Source organism: Sylvia atricapilla, chromosome Z (genome assembly GCF_009819655.1).
Source record: "Sylvia atricapilla isolate bSylAtr1 chromosome Z, bSylAtr1.pri, whole genome shotgun sequence".
NCBI lineage: Eukaryota > Metazoa > Chordata > Aves > Passeriformes > Sylviidae > Sylvia > Sylvia atricapilla.
Genome location: NC_089174.1, coordinates 20,029,407 through 20,044,868, shown reverse-complemented (window position 1 = coordinate 20,044,868; position 15,462 = coordinate 20,029,407). Strand labels below are relative to the sequence as shown.

Here is a 15,462-nt window from a genome sequence, read left to right as displayed (position 1 = left end):
TTTGACTATTCTTTTGTTGTTGCTGTTGTTGTCTTTCTTAAGAGATTTTAAGGTGGCTTTAAGATTTTCAACTTTTTCCTGGCATTTTGAATTATTCTGAAGTTAGCTTTTTTAAAAAATAAAACTCTTCCCTTCGTCTGTTTTTTTTTTTTTTTTTTTTTTTTTTTGTTTTTGTTTTTTTTAATTTAATGTAATTTAATTTAATTTAATTTAATTTAATTTTTTTTTTTTTTTTTTTTTTTGTTTTTTGTTTTTTGTTTTTTTTCCCCCTCAGGGTTAACTTCATCCTTTTCTACGTGTATGTTTTGTGTGTTTCCTGTGTCATTGCTTCATATTAGCTTATAACAAATCTTGAGTTCCTTTCTTTCACTTATTCTTACCTTTTTTAATACTGTTAACCAGAATATTTTTGATTGACATATGAGCTGCAGTTTCAAAAACATCAGAAACATAATTTTTGGAAAAATAATTTGTGTGTTTTACTCAGGAAAAAAGCTGATGAGTATGAACAAGAATGAAGGAATGAAAGTCTTTCTGTAATCCTTTTTTCTTTGTTTTTCAAAAAGAAAACCACTTTTAAATGGAGAATTTTATGGAATTGTAGAACCTACTTTTCTTCATGCTGATTTCTTTTCTTGCATGGACTGACATGCAATGGTTGGTTTTTGTGTCCAGTAAATGAGATTCACTTCAATGGCAGGATACCCCATAAGAATATTCATTTGGGTTTTTTTTATCTTCAGTGCAATGAAACTTCCTTCTTTTTTGAAACACGTAACAAGGTCACATGCAAACATCTCTGGAAAAGCTGTGTAGAGCATCATACATTTTTCAGGTGAGTAATGCAGAAGTTAGGTTGTGGTTTCCTTACGGCCACTACACTGAGTGGGACCCTTGTTATACCTGCAGAGTGGTGTAACAAAGGCTTGCTGTTTTGGTTATAGAATGCTTTTAAAAGCCAAAACCTTTTCTTACAGTGATATGAGACAATGTTTTTAAAATTGGGAAGCTTGGTGTTTTCTTTTGTCTTACCATTCTTTTCTAAAAAGTACTTCAGGTTGTGTATAGTAGGCTTTATCAGAAATATTCACAAATGTATATGGCAGGATTTAAGTTGTCATATAGATTTTGATGTATTTATTCATCAGATTTTCTGTAGCAGCATTGGCTTGAGGGAGGCCTTTGGAATTCAGACATTATTATTTTCTACAGTGCACATTTTTTTTTAATAGAAATTTATTGAATTTCCTTAACATTTTGCTTATTTTCTGAGTTGCAAAAATCTTCCCAGTACTGCACATCTCAAAGCACTTGATTTTATAGTTGAAAAAAGCACCTAGAGAAGTGTGCTAAGCTGTCTAATTGGGAACTGGTGGATGGAACCCTCTGGGCTGCCTTTAGCAGTGCTGTAAATAACTGAACTGAGAATCCCTCCTGCAGTCTCATTACTGTGGCAGGGCTTGCCTTCTCCCAAAATTACGTGAAAGGCTGCTGGTGCCAGCGATTTACACTTGACTCTGAAATAAAGAGGTGTATAGTCAAAATAAGGTGGACAAACAGGCAGCTTTGGGAAACTCTTAACCCTGTAAGAGTCTGTCCAGAGCTAGGGATGAAGAGGAACTTAGAGAAAAAAAAATTTTTTGAGTCCATATTTGTACTGTTTATTCTTGACTTGGGAAGGGGACTATCATTGATACCTATCTGTGCAACTTACTCTGTTATTTTATTTTTCAAATTACATAGGATGCCAGAGAATGAATCAAACTCACTGTCAAGAAGAGTCAGCAAGTTTGGATCCGTAGGTTATAAACATCGGTACAGGTGAATTTTTTTGATTGTTTAAACTTCAGTTCATTTCTTCTTCATTTCTTTTCTCCACTTTCCTTCTAATAAAAGAAAACCCCCACCCAGAATGTGAGCCAGTATATTTCTGAAGACAAAGGATGAATCAGGGCCATTTGAACAGACTCTCCTTGGGAGTTTGTCAGTTTTGGGACAAATGTAAATTTTTTCTCTGGATTCCCAAAATTAATTGAGGCCTGCTATAATCTGTAGTCAAAGTGGGAGAAGCTTTGACAATTTTTTAAATCATTATTTCCATTTAAATCCTGCAATTATGTCCATGTCCTAAAGAGGTTTTCCTGACAACTGGGGAATACCAAAATGAGGCTCTGTCTTTCCTGACTAGAATTAGGTGACAGTATTGAATTTAGTTCAAGACACTAAACCTTGAAGGAGGCTGTAAACTTGAAATTAAGGGTGGATAAGGAACATTGTTTCCACTATTGTGCAAGAAATAAATGGATCATAATGAGTAATGTTGATAATCATTAGTTAGGCAGATCTTGTCACTTTGCCTATTTCATAATCCAGATTATGTGAGTTATCACACTCTCTGGCATGATCCAGATTCTTCTTGCTGTGTATAACAGAGCAATGATTGTTCTGCCTTCTGTGTTTGTAGTGGATCCTGGCCTGTATTACTCCATCCAGGATAATGAGTAGGACTTTACTGGATTCCTACCAGAGTACTGCAGATGAGTTTTTTCTGTTGGACCATTTCAGCAGATTGGAGCAGGGCACTGGTGCTGGGGAGGAGAAAGCTTTGTACTGGCAAGAACTTTCCAATCAATTAAAGAACAACATGCTATAAAGCAATTAACTATGTTTGAGCTATTGCTGTTGGTGGTGCAGTTCAGTTTGTTTTCCTATTTTAATAAATGTCACGGGTGATGTGTGATCAGGCTTGGGACAATGGTCATAACTGACAACTTTGGTTGTCTTCCCTTTTTGCCTTTCGCCCCCCTTGTAGCACCAAAAACAGTGACAGTGTTGTGTATCCATATGCATCATTAGCTCAGAGCAGAAACCATAATCCCTCTGTTTTTCTGTGTAAGTGGGGGGACCATAATATTTTCATTTGTCTGGTAGTGTTGGGGTGGTTTTTTTATGTTGTTTTGGTTTTTTGGTGGTTTGTGGGGTTTTTTTTGTTTGTCAGTTGCTTGTTTTGTTCTATTTAATATTCTAGGTACTTCTCATTGTGTGTTAGAAGACAGTTTTCAGGAAGGCAATTTCTTGTTTAAGATCAAAATTGGAGGTCATGGTGGGGGTCTGTATAGGAAGATCCTATTCCTAGATGTTCCCCCTATATAGGGGATCTAGGAAGATCCTATTCCTACATGTTTTGTTAAAATTGCTTCTGGAATTCGCAGAACTGTCATGGTTGCCAAACTTAAAAGTTGAGCAGAAGAGTTTTCTGACTACCTTGGGAGCATACTTTAAACTAACTAAATAAAAAACCCCACAGTACTGTGATGAGATTTTTTTGTTGTTCAATTCTTTTATAATTTTGGAAATATTAAAATTTTGCAGTGTTGACTATCTGTGAAGGGCTATTGGTGAAAATAATACCATTTTTTCATGGAGTCTATTCACATAATTCAGATAATCTATTTATGTAATTCCTGTATAGTTGCTTGGTACTTTCTAGTACAACAGCTTTTACTTGAAAATCATCAAACTTTAGGTGTTAAGGACTTAATAGTGACAATTACTTCTCTTGTGTAGTAAGTTTCTAGGAGTAAATATGCAGTTTTGGAGAGGAATAGGAATTTTAGATTTTTGTTATGACCACTATATTCTGCTTAGTCACACTGAGAGAAACATTAAAATTCATATAAAAGAATTTATTTGAAGTTAATAATTTACTTCAGTTGTGCAGTGAAGAAAAACCTTACTGTAAATAAGAATCAAGACTTCTACTCAATTTGTAGTCGTCTGGGGCTGTGCTAGTGAGAGTCCTTTCTTACAGTTTGTTTTGCAGTCTTTTAGGCTGTCATTCTACATGCCAGAGGAGTAGTCCCTGACTGACTGGAACTGAACAATATTAAATATGTGTAAACAATATTAAATATATTTTCCTTGGAGGAAAACTTACAGAAAAAAATCAGGAAGAAATAATATTACTTAAGAAAGCCATATGTTAGAATAGTCTAGGTTAGAAAAGGTTGTGCTATCTTAGGCTATTCCTAACAAACCAACATTTTGTTTAAGTGGCTTGTCTCCAGTTGAAAATGCCCAATATAGGAGTGGTTGGCACAATCTGTTGGTGATTTTGCCGGTGACTGATTCAAAACAAAGTTCACGGTAGTGCTGCTCAACAGGGGAACCACAGGTGGGATGGCAAGTTAATAGCATTTTTTTTAGTCTAAGGACCTTTAGTCTAAGAATCCTCCTTGGTAACTATTCCAAGTGCTTCCTCATGATTTTATTGTGTTTTGAAGTGGCAAAACATCTTTGCAAATGACCAGAGACCCTTCTGTGCAGCTTCCACGGCCTGACCAGAGCATTGAAAGAAGTCGCAGCAAGACTTACCCCAAAAGAACACAACAGACAGGTAGGTCCTTCTCTGCTGACCTGGGGGCAGATGTCTTCTTTTTTTGCTTCATTTTCTTATCATGAGGTGCCTCAGATCCTGCAGTGTCCTCGAGGATGTCTCGGAATGGATTCTGTGTTTTATTTTAGGCCAGTATTTATATCTAAGCTTAACAGGATATGAAATCTCCAGCTTTCCAGATAAAATAAAAAAGTTGCTGTGGATTAAAGAAGATAAAACCCCATGTGTGTAGGTCTAATGTAAAGGTTGAAAGGGAAGTTTGAAAACAGGCAGTGAGAACATGTCATTTTCTCAGGGGTCCTGTCTCTTGCAAGCTAATTTTATACCTATATGTCTTGGTTAGTATACTGTTGTTTGGCCTGTTTGACCCAAGGTGCCACTTTTGTGCATCCTCTTCCCACTTCAAGGACAGTATCCCTTTATTTTGATATTAAGTGGACCAGAAGTTAGTTATGCTTCAGATGTGTGAGCTGGAAATCTGTTCTGCACACAGAAGCTGTCATGGCAAGCTGGAATCTTTTACATGTGTTAGAGGAGATGGGATGAAACTTGGATCATGGAAGTCATGCCCTAGATAACAGATGCTTCCTGAAATTTGGTAATAGAGATGTGAAGCTCCAGGTGTACATATGATTACATGGGTATTACTTAGCTTAATCTATGACAGAAGGCACACACAGTTCAGTCAAACTTGTGCATCAAGTGAAGCATGTGTGTGTGCGTTTGCTATTTGAGAAAAAACTTGTCTGGGCTTTAAAATGTGAACAATATCCCTCTTTTATTGTGGTTTAATATGCAGCCATAGGACTTGGGGACCTATTTCTAAAAAGAGAGCAGATATATACCTCAGGAAACCTCCAGTGTTTATCCTGAATGCAATCTTTTGATTTAGAAACAAAACTGGTGTGCTCTGCCTTTTAGCTGTGGTGGCTCTTGGAATATAACATAATTAAAAGTATAGCCTTGGAAAATAGAGGCAGTTTAAAACATTTTATTTTATTTTATTTTATTTTATTTTATTTTATTTTATTTTATTTTGTGTAAAAAGAGAAAAATTGCTTTGCTTTCTCATTCTGGTGTGTTTCATTATGTGTGCAGTTTTAAGTGGGTTTCTGAGAGGACAAGGAGCTGTTCACCCTTGAACCTAATGACTTAAACTTTTTGTTCAGCTGGACTGTCCTGTTCTTAGGGCAGCAATTCAAGCCAAACAGTATTTCCTACCTCAGTACCCCCTGGTTCTGTTTCAGGAAATTTGTGTGGCTATTTGTCACCTAAAACTTGGCTCTTGGTTTAAAATAATGTTTGCCTTGTCCCAGGCAGCAGAGGTCAGTCTGTGTTGCTGTAAGGCTGTGCATGTGTTATGTTTTTGTTTTCATGTTTGTTTTTCATGTTTTTCATGTTTTGTTTGCATGTTTGCATGTGTTCATTTTGTTTTCAGTCTCTTTGGCTGGAAATGTGAGGAAAAACTGAAACCTTTCTGTAGCCTCTTCTGCTGGTGTAATGTGGTGCAGAATTCTCTGGGCAACAGATTTTTACTATTTTGGTGGCTTTAAACACTTTCTCCCACTTTGAAATAAAATGTCTGCCTTTTTAACATTTTACTTACATGTAGTTGTGTTATCTCTATCATCCACCTGTTTTCTTTTTAAATTAAAGCTTAATTGATTACCCATGTGTTCAAGTGTGCAGTCATATTCCATTGGGGTAAACTTATATGATGTTAATGTTAAATGAATTCTTTTCATTTCCCACTCAAAATACAGGCTGAGGGAAGAGAGCTATGTCTTTCAAATGCCACGTTTCCCTATGAATTTGCATATTTTTCTCCCTCTTTAAAAGTTTGTCTTTGCTTTTCACAGTGATAAACACTCAATACTCTTCCTCCATTTAAATGGGCTTTCAGAAGCTGAATGAAGGCTAATGCTGCTTCTCCTTGCTGTGTCAGACATAATAGTCTATCGCATAAAGTAAATTTACCTCTTTTCACCTGAAGTTATTCTTAGATATAAAAAAGTCCATTTCACACAATAAATCAAGATTATTTGGAATATTTTAAATTTGCTTCAATATATTACCACAAGGTAGATTCTATTTTGTGGAGTTTTTTTTTATTTTGGAAACAAATCTGGTAATCTAATAAGTTTTATGAGTTATGTAAAAGTTTCCCTGACTAAAATGTTTGAGCAAATTAAATTACATTTCTTCTTAAAATAAATATTTCTTTTGCATAATGACTTTATGCAGATGGTCATCATTGATGGCTTTGTTCTTTGTCCTTTGTTCTTAATTTTCTGTTTGTAGTATGGTGTATTAAGGCTAAATATGATTTGTCCAACATTTTAAACAGAGTGATTTTAGTTTGCATGTATTATATCTTAAGGTATTTTCTGTCAAATACCACCTTAGTTAGTATCCAGCTGGACAAAGGCTTATAATTTAATTGGTTTTGAATGAAAGTCAGGTTTCCATTTACTTCCCCAAATCCAACAACAGCTCACAAATAGCTCGTATGAAATTACTTCCTTCCACCTTATCTAAGTTTTGCATCTTTCCTCATCTGCTTCTTTCCCTTTTTATCTTTTCTTAAGATTGCAAGGTGAAATGTACTAAAGGCTTCATTTTTGTGACCACTGCAATTAGCCACTTTGATTTTGTTTAATCTTTTTTTAAAATCTATTGGTACCAGTGATGGGATCAGCCACAGCAGCAGTTTTGGGGCAGTTAGAACAAGAGCATGACTGCAGCATATAAAATTGGCATTGCCTCCATTAGATACGTGTCTGTGAAGTGCTAAAACCTCTATCCTCTGACATCTAATTAAAACCCTTTTCTTTGTTGCTTCTTTTTGTGCACATGTTCTGGTGTTATGAACATAGTATGTGTATTTTTATTTTTATTTTTTTGTCACCTCCAGGTGGAGCCTAGTTACCTCTAGCAGAGCTGGGCAATAGTGTTTCTTTGTCTCATTGGTCCACTAAAGTACCCTAAAGTCCTTAGAACTGCAGAAACTTGGTGAACTCTGGGTTAAGAGCTGGAGTGGGTGCCAGCCAAGACAATGATAGAAATATTATTTCTCTTTTGAGTAAAAATATTTATGGTTTAACAGCAAGATTGAGGGAGATGATACCACAACAGAGAGAAACTGTTTTTTGTGTATAAAAGCCACTGGTTGCTTCCCCTGATAGGATGAACACTGTAGAACTTTTGGCTTTAGCATGGCATAATATTTTCCTAGAATACAGATTGAACTGGTTTAAAATGCAGTAAACTCCATTTTGTCACTTGTTTGATACATTTCCTGTATCAGTTTTTGTAACGCTAGTGGAAAAATCTTGTAAGGAAACTTTAATGGCTATGATTTTGTATTAGATTTAGATGGTGTTTTTATATTAATGCATGGGGTTTTTTTTTTCTGTATGTTTAGGGTGGTATTCAAGTTGGTATTCATTCAGATAAACTTTTTTTGTTTTGTGTTGTCAAGCCGTGTGAGTGAGATAAATGTAACTTGTTTCATTTGCTTATTTTTCACTTTTCAGCTGAGAGAGAATTACAGTTGCATTTTGCTCTGCTTGCAAATAATAAACTCCAACAGGAAACCAGGCTCTCTCACTGTTCTGTGTTACTGTTTTGGGGCCAGACTGACAATTCAGCTTTCACAACATAGGGTGAAAGTGTTCATTATTCTTTTCGCTGAATGCTGACATTAAAGGCTCCTTGGGAACATCCTCTCAGGACAAACAGGCCTGTTGCTGTGGGTCTGAGTTTATTCAGTGGTGGAAAACACATTGCTTAGGATTTGTTGTTGTTTGGTAGCTGAGGACTTGGTTTGTCCCTGCCTTTGCATGCAGGGTAGTTGTATAAACCAGTGTAAAATAAGTGCTGCCGTTATGATTTAGAAGCCAGGTGGAGAGCTGGGTGTGGGTATTACAATTACAGTACTGTCTGTATTTTGATAATCCCTAAGCAATCACTTTTTAACACAGATGCTTGTCACTACCCTACTAGTAGCCATAAGTAAGTAGAACTGTTGGTCTGGCCCAGTCAAAGTGTAAGATTGTGTTTGAAAATTACCTTTTTGAGAAAATGGATTTTGGGGTGATTTTAGCTATTTCCTAATTTATATCCAATGTTTGGTAAAAGGATGGATGTTCTTCCACATTTCAGTCATGGAGCATGAGATTAACAGAGTCTTAGGGCAAGAGGCTTAGGAACTAATAAGAAAACCAGGCTATTATCACAGAGTAGACTGCGCTGATGTAGACATATGGAAGTCCATTCATTTTTATAGGCTCACAGTAGCCCAGGGTGCAAAGCATGAGCTTTTACTGCATGTTTCCATTTGGTCACTCTGTCTGCTGCTCTCATGATTTGGTTTAAACACAAACACTGCTTCCAGATAACATCAATTAAGTGGCTTTTTTACTTGATAAGAAACAGGCATACCAAGCTAACTACCTTGCCAGGCTGATACGGTTTTGGACACTTGAGTTTTTAAAAGTGTAATAGTTGGCTTGAATTGAGTGGACAAATCAGCATCAAGATGGCTGTAAAAGGGAATTAAGTGTGTGCATTCACCTCATTGGAAAAGTTCAGTGTAGTGCATTTAATCCTGATGAGTACCTTATCCAGCCAAATGTAAATAACCAGGGAAACCATCCATGAATGACATATCTAAGTTATTTTTGAGAGCCCTGTTGCTAGCAAGAAACAGTGATGTACCTGAGTTTTTGCTATGGGACTGTTGTTTGGGTAGTGTTTTTGGAGTCTACTCTTTTATATTAGGTAATTATATCATGCAGAACTGTAGGTTGGTAGAGCAGTACTGTGGTCAGTAGATGATACACCAGGTGGAACATATTTGGAGACAGTCATTACAGTTTCTGTAAGTGTGGTCAGAAAGCTCCTGATTAACCCACCATGGCCTGACACCCAGAGGTGACTGGGTACCTGCAGAATGCTAAAGATATTCCCAAACATAGCAAACGAGCACTTCTGGAGCTACCTATTACTTTTATATCATCTGACCTTTGGCTGTTTGTCTGGAAGTTGCTTCACTATTAAATGTTTTGGAGCACAAGTTTTTTATTCCTCCATTAAGTGACAAGGACTTTGTGTGACTTAATTGAAAGCTGACTCACAGAAGAATATGTGAAGCACTGAGATCAATTCCTTTGTTCAAAAAAGTCATGTATTTGCTGATTTCTTCAGAAGACTGGCAAATCTAACCTGTAAGAGAATCAACTTATGAGTAGACAAAATGCTTGAGAAAATCTCAAGTATTTATGTTGAAGTAGGGTCCAAAGACTTTGTATGCGAAAAGGGTGGTATGGGAAGTTGAAGGAGGTTGTGAAGAAGTCCTTTCTCTGAGGCTGAGAAGAAAACTTACCATGCAAAATCTTTTCACAGCTTAAATTAAGACATCACATTTATGGTTTAGCCAGTTAAAATGGCTTGGGGTTTGTACCACTATATTAACAACACTGTGATGCTGTTACTTGTGTCCAGAGGACATCATATTATAACGTTCAATCTGTTTAATTATCTTCAATGAACATGCTCAGAATCCTGTGCAGAGGAGGTCTACGTCAATAATGATATTGTTTGATTGTTCTCCTTGACATCTGTTTCTATACATGGTAACAGTTTTGTAAGAAATGTCTGAAATTGCCAATTAGGTGGAAACATAATGTGTAAACTGAAGGAAAATCACAGATTAATATTAATAGCAAAGCATGGAAATTGAAGTCATGGCACCAGCAGGAACCAAACTGTATTCTCCTCATATCTTTATTCTCATTGTTGACTGAGCAGGGAATTGCCTTCTGTTGGCAGTGGTGGAGTATCCCTTTGAGAACCACAGCTTCAGACTTCTCTGTGTGGAAGAGTAATGAATGTGCTTCATGTTAAACTTTATTGTGCCCTGGTACAACTAGAAATAAGGATAAGACACAAATGTGTGGTCTTTACACACCCTTAACAAGGAGAACATGCACCAGATATATCTTATATGTCCATTTTATCTCTCATGCTGCCTTGTAGGGGATTTTTCTGAATAAGTGAGCAAACATTTATGCTACAGGACTCATCTCTTTTGGGCTTTTTTTTTTTTTTTTTCTCCAGGTTCTAAGAACATAAGCCAGACTGCAACAAATGAGGAAAATGAAGGAACTACCAAAATAATTGCACCTTCTCCAGTGAAAAGGTATGTAGATCCACAGTTTCCTTACAGCTTTTAAGAGGTTGTACAACACATTGGGTAGAGGAATACATTTAGTAATCATTAGTGTCAGCTTAACCTGCCCTTGAGCTCAAGACCATCTGATACCTGCTGACAATGGTCAGAGAGTGTTGCCAAGTAATTAATTCTATAAACCCCTGATCTTCCAATCTGTGAAGAACAGAGATTTTTAGGTGACACGTGGTTTGAAAACCCATAAATCAGCACAAGTTAATGGGAAGGAAGACAGCCTCACGTTTAAATTGGAAAAAAAACAGGTAATGACCGAAAGGGCAGTGGTCAGGATAGTCCTGTGAAGTCCTATTACTCTCCCCTGGGAGATGTGGGCTGGCTGTCAGAGCCCTCAGGGCATGAGCCTTCTGTCTCTGAACAGGGCAAGCTTGGTGTGTGTGGGCAGGGAAGAGCATGGGCTCTCTCCCAGGATGGTTTGTTAATCTTCCAATGATTGCCCATTACACTGTCCAAATTGTAATAAAAACCAGGAATGTTTGTTCCTGATCTGTAGGAGTAGTGAAAAGTAGAGAAGTGGACTTGTGTGTTCTGCTGTGTCTAATTTACCAGTGCTGAAGTGCACATCTCTGATTATTAAGCATATTTGAAAGGAAGAGGCAAGGCTCGGATTCAGAAAGGGGTTTATATCCACACCCCTAATTTTAGGTGGAATTTATGTGCCTGAGTCAGTAAAAGAGTGATCTGACAAAAGAATTAGTCCAAAACACAGCACTTAACTTTTGTTTAATTGCCTGGATATCTGTCTCTGCATGTTTGGCAATCCAGACAGTTGGGTTTCTTTCTTGACTGAGTAACCCTTAACTGGGCTCACCTATGCATTGAAGTTGTGAACTTCACAAGTTCACTAGGTGTCTAGACTGACCTCTGAAAAAGGATCTAAAAGATTTACTGCAAATACTTGGTGGATAGTATTCTCTATTGCCTAACATTTTGAAAGAAAAGCTGAGTTAAATTGCTTTCTCATTTTGAGGGAAATTGAATCCACTATTTTAGCCCTTAGAAAATAATGCTGATCTTGTGTTAAAAGAAAGTTTATGATTTTGTCACTTGTTTTGCTGAAGCAAAACCATTAAGTAGAATACAATACATAGGTAGAGAAAATACATGAAAAGAAAGCACAAAGAGGATGGATCCAGGCTCCTTCCAGTGGTGCCCAGTGACAGGACCAGGCAGGCACACAGTGAAACACAGGAGGTTCCCTCTGAATGTCAGGAAACAATTATTCCCTGTGCAGACGACTGAGCAGTGGCAAAGGTTGTCCAGAAACGTGGCAGAGTCTCCATCCTTGGAGGCAATTCCACAGCTGTCTGGGAATAGTTCTGGGCAACTGAATCTGGGTCACCCTGCTGCAGCAGTCAGCTGGACCAGATGACATCTAGAGGACCCTGACAACCTCACATTGTGTTGTTCTGTGATTTGTTTAGAAGAAGGGAAGACACAAAGGTGCCATTATTCCACAGCACAGAGATCATAATATTGGGAAGCATGGGAGTCCTTTACTACAATTTTTTTGATAATGAGCTGTTAAAAAGAAATGGTTAGCCGGGTTTTAGAGGAAGAACGAGAAAGAGTGGCTTTTGCATTAGTTGTCAGTGATGCTTGCAGAACATCTTTCAGTAGTGCTCACAAGCTGAGTTTTCATAGTTAATATTTTGTTCACTGTTGAGATCTATAGTTAATCACTTCTGTGTAAAGTGGTATAAACTCAAATCATAAAGACCCTCAATGAAATCTCACATGAGATTCAGATCCTAAGCCTTTCAGATACTTTGAATTAACTCAGTAACTTTTGCAACTTGAAGTTCTGGAGATACTGTTGGTATTTGCCACGCTCTAGCTTTCTGTCTGTAAAGTATGTGTCTGCTCCAAATGAATAATGACTTGGGAATTTAATGCAGTAAATTCACTTCCCACGTACTTTTTCCTTCTCTTTTTAAGATTTGGAAACAGTATTCAGAGTTGTTTAAGTTCAGCCTAGGTATTGTTCAGTAGTTCATGCTGTGCAAATCAATTCCTTTTTGCAATATGAGACAGAAATGTATTTATCTGAGTTACTGAGTTACTGTAGTAAGCACATATTTTTAAGCCTGGGAATAGATTGCATGCACTTACGAGTCAATAATTAATGGGTGCAGTATTGAGAAAATGATTTACCTGATAAGGTGTAACTTAATTTCTTTTCCTGCTGACTTACTGTAGCTTTGCATTTTGTTCACTCTGAGAATTAAATGATTAACTCAGTGACCTGTAGTAACCAAAGGCTGAAGTTAAAAGTGGATTAGTGAGTTAAGGAGCCACGATTCCTTCATAAAGCTGTCACCTCCTGCTCTGGGGAAAGAACTCCCAGTTTGCGTCCTCCTCTCTGTAAGCATCTGTAAAGGTTTTCTTTTTCCTGCTTGAGTTGTACTTTATAAATATATGATGTGTTAATGATTGTACGGGGTTGCTGTCAGTAATACTTCTTGATGACCTTAGTAGAAATCAGTTTGGCTGCCTCATTCTGTCTCAGGTGAACTGCTTGTCCATGCAGGAAAAGAGCTCTAGAGATGGTGCTGCAGGAAAAGCTCTGCCCGGCCATTGGAAGGACAGGGGTGTGCTTCAGTGAAAAGCCATTGAAGTAGCAATTAACTGGAAGGTTTAATGGGTCAGAAGCTGTAAAATCTGACACTGTGAGAATGACAGGAATAAAGGATGAATTGTAGCATATTGCTTTTTTCCCTCCATCCCCATAGGTATGGTGGGAGACTGGTTACAAAGGGTGATACATCTCTCAAGCCAGGTGACTGTCCTGGTACTTTGCCTTACAGCAGTTGGTGAAGTCAGTTCTTTCACAAAAATGTCTTTCTGGCAAAAATAAAACCCAAGGCTGTACTGGGGAGAGTGTAAGAAGGATATACTGCTCTGTGAACCTGTGAACCTGTGATCTGTCATGCTTTGAATAGTTTTCATCACTCCTGCCTTTGTTGCTCCCATTTAAAAGTATGTACTGTACCTGGAAAAATGATAAAAGAAATATGATAAGGATAATCTAAGGTATGTGGTGACTCCTGTACTGGGTGAGATTAAGTAGTCTGTGGTTCTTTCACTGGGAAAAAAGATTAGACAGTCCAAAATGAGTAAAAAAAATTAAGGGGTGGAGTTTTTGATTAGGAAGCCATCATTCATAGCTGTTTGTTTTTCTTTATTTCTTTCTATATAATCACAGAAACAGTCAGGAACAAGGGATGGAAATTTAGAACCAAGTGGAACTTTTGAAATAATATTAAATAATTGTTTAAGTCATAGCCAGATACTGGAACATACTCCTACCAGTCACTATTTATGATAAAAATTAAAAAATGTTTGAAAAGTATTTAAGTAAAGCCATGGAAGAAAGTTTCATAAGAGCTTTGTAAAAGAAAAAATAGGTAAAGCCCCTGATTCTGTAACCTCTTAACTGCAAATTATGGAAGACTCTGAGATCATGTAAGTCTGCCCTACTGTTAGACTTCTTGCGTAATATCTGTTTTTATTTATTTGGAGACAAGATTGCCTGTTTTTCTGATTCAGTGCTGCCACAAGTATGAGCTTGCAGAGATGATCCCCTCCCCTCCCCTCCCCTCCCCTCCCCTCCCCTCCCCTCCCCTCCCCTCCCCTCCCCTCCCCTCCCCTCCCCTCCCCTCCCCTCCCCTCCCCTCCCCTCCCCTCCCCTCCCCTCCCCTCCCCTCCCCTCCCCTCCCCTCCCCTCCCCTCCCTCCCTTCCCTTTTTTTACTTCTTCTTTCTCCTTCCCCTTATGATTGCTCTTTTTCGGAGAGATTTTTCAACATAGCAGCTCTTTGCCCTTTATCACATAACAAATAAATAACAATATGCCAAAGTGAGTCTCTCTAATGAGTGTATGCCTTTAAAATGAAATTTTAAGTGATCAGCATAAAAGAAAATGTGATCTGTGTACAATGGGTTTTTAAATAAATATATACATGTGTATATATCTGTACTCTTATTTAGCTTAAAAAAGATGAAAAATGAAAGCAGTCCAGAAACACAAAGAAGTAAAACAAGTGCTCCATGGGAGGAAAATGGCCCACAGAGGTAAGACAAGACTTGATGTCTTAGATATGGTGCAATGGTAAATACCGTACCACAGCAGAAGGTTGAAGATTATAACTATAATATAATAGTGTGTTATTTTATTCATAATATATGTGTATTGCATGTAGGCAGATAGGTTCTTTCATGGATAAATAAACAGTTAAAAGTTAGGAGAGTATATGTAGGAGAAGGTAGCCAGTGAATGAATGTCAGCAGTGGATTTCTACAGAGGTCTGTTCATAGACCTCTGATATATAGTATATTTGTCAAAGAACTTGGAAAAGGGATAATAAAGTTGGGTGATGTTGCAAAAGTGTTTAGCATAGTGGTAAATTTGTCTGTGAAGAGTGGCAGAAAGACTCCTAAAGTGTGACTGATCAGTAGATTCTGTTAAGTCAAAAAATGTAAAAAGTACATGAGGACACGAGGTGCATGAGGACAAAAAAAAACAATCTTTGATTTCTGATTAATGTGAAGTGCTGTCGAATTATGATGGATAGTAAAGAAAACATCAGGTGTGTAGCATTCAGAAAAACAATTAGCAATTATTAGTAAAGTAAGAGAACAGCTTTATGCCATTATAGAAATTGGTGGATTACATATGTACTTTGTGAATTTTGGAAGCAGTTCTGATGTCCTTGTCTCAGGAAAAAGGAATAGGCTTTAAGAGGGGCAGCAAAGGTAATGAAAAATGTGAAAGGCTCTGCAGTAAATCTGCACAAGGGGCAAGGACAGAGGCAGGCA

General features: G+C 37.4%; 1 protein-coding gene across 3 annotated transcripts in view; it reads left to right on the top strand.

The window, feature by feature from the left end:
• Positions 1-15,462, top strand: part of EPB41L4A (erythrocyte membrane protein band 4.1 like 4A) — a 121,402-nt gene that overhangs the window by 80,284 nt on the left and 25,656 nt on the right. For all 3 annotated transcript variants that reach the window (XR_010745788.1, XM_066339112.1, XM_066339111.1), the window contains exons 10-14: positions 744-835; positions 1,744-1,821; positions 4,284-4,396; positions 10,517-10,598; positions 14,635-14,718. Coding sequence is in view for 2 of the 3 variants with exons in the window: in XM_066339112.1 (XP_066195209.1) it covers positions 744-835; positions 1,744-1,821; positions 4,284-4,396; positions 10,517-10,598; positions 14,635-14,718 (449 nt within the window). In the remaining variant the exon portion in view is untranslated. The remainder of the gene's footprint in view (positions 1-743; positions 836-1,743; positions 1,822-4,283; positions 4,397-10,516; positions 10,599-14,634; positions 14,719-15,462) is intronic.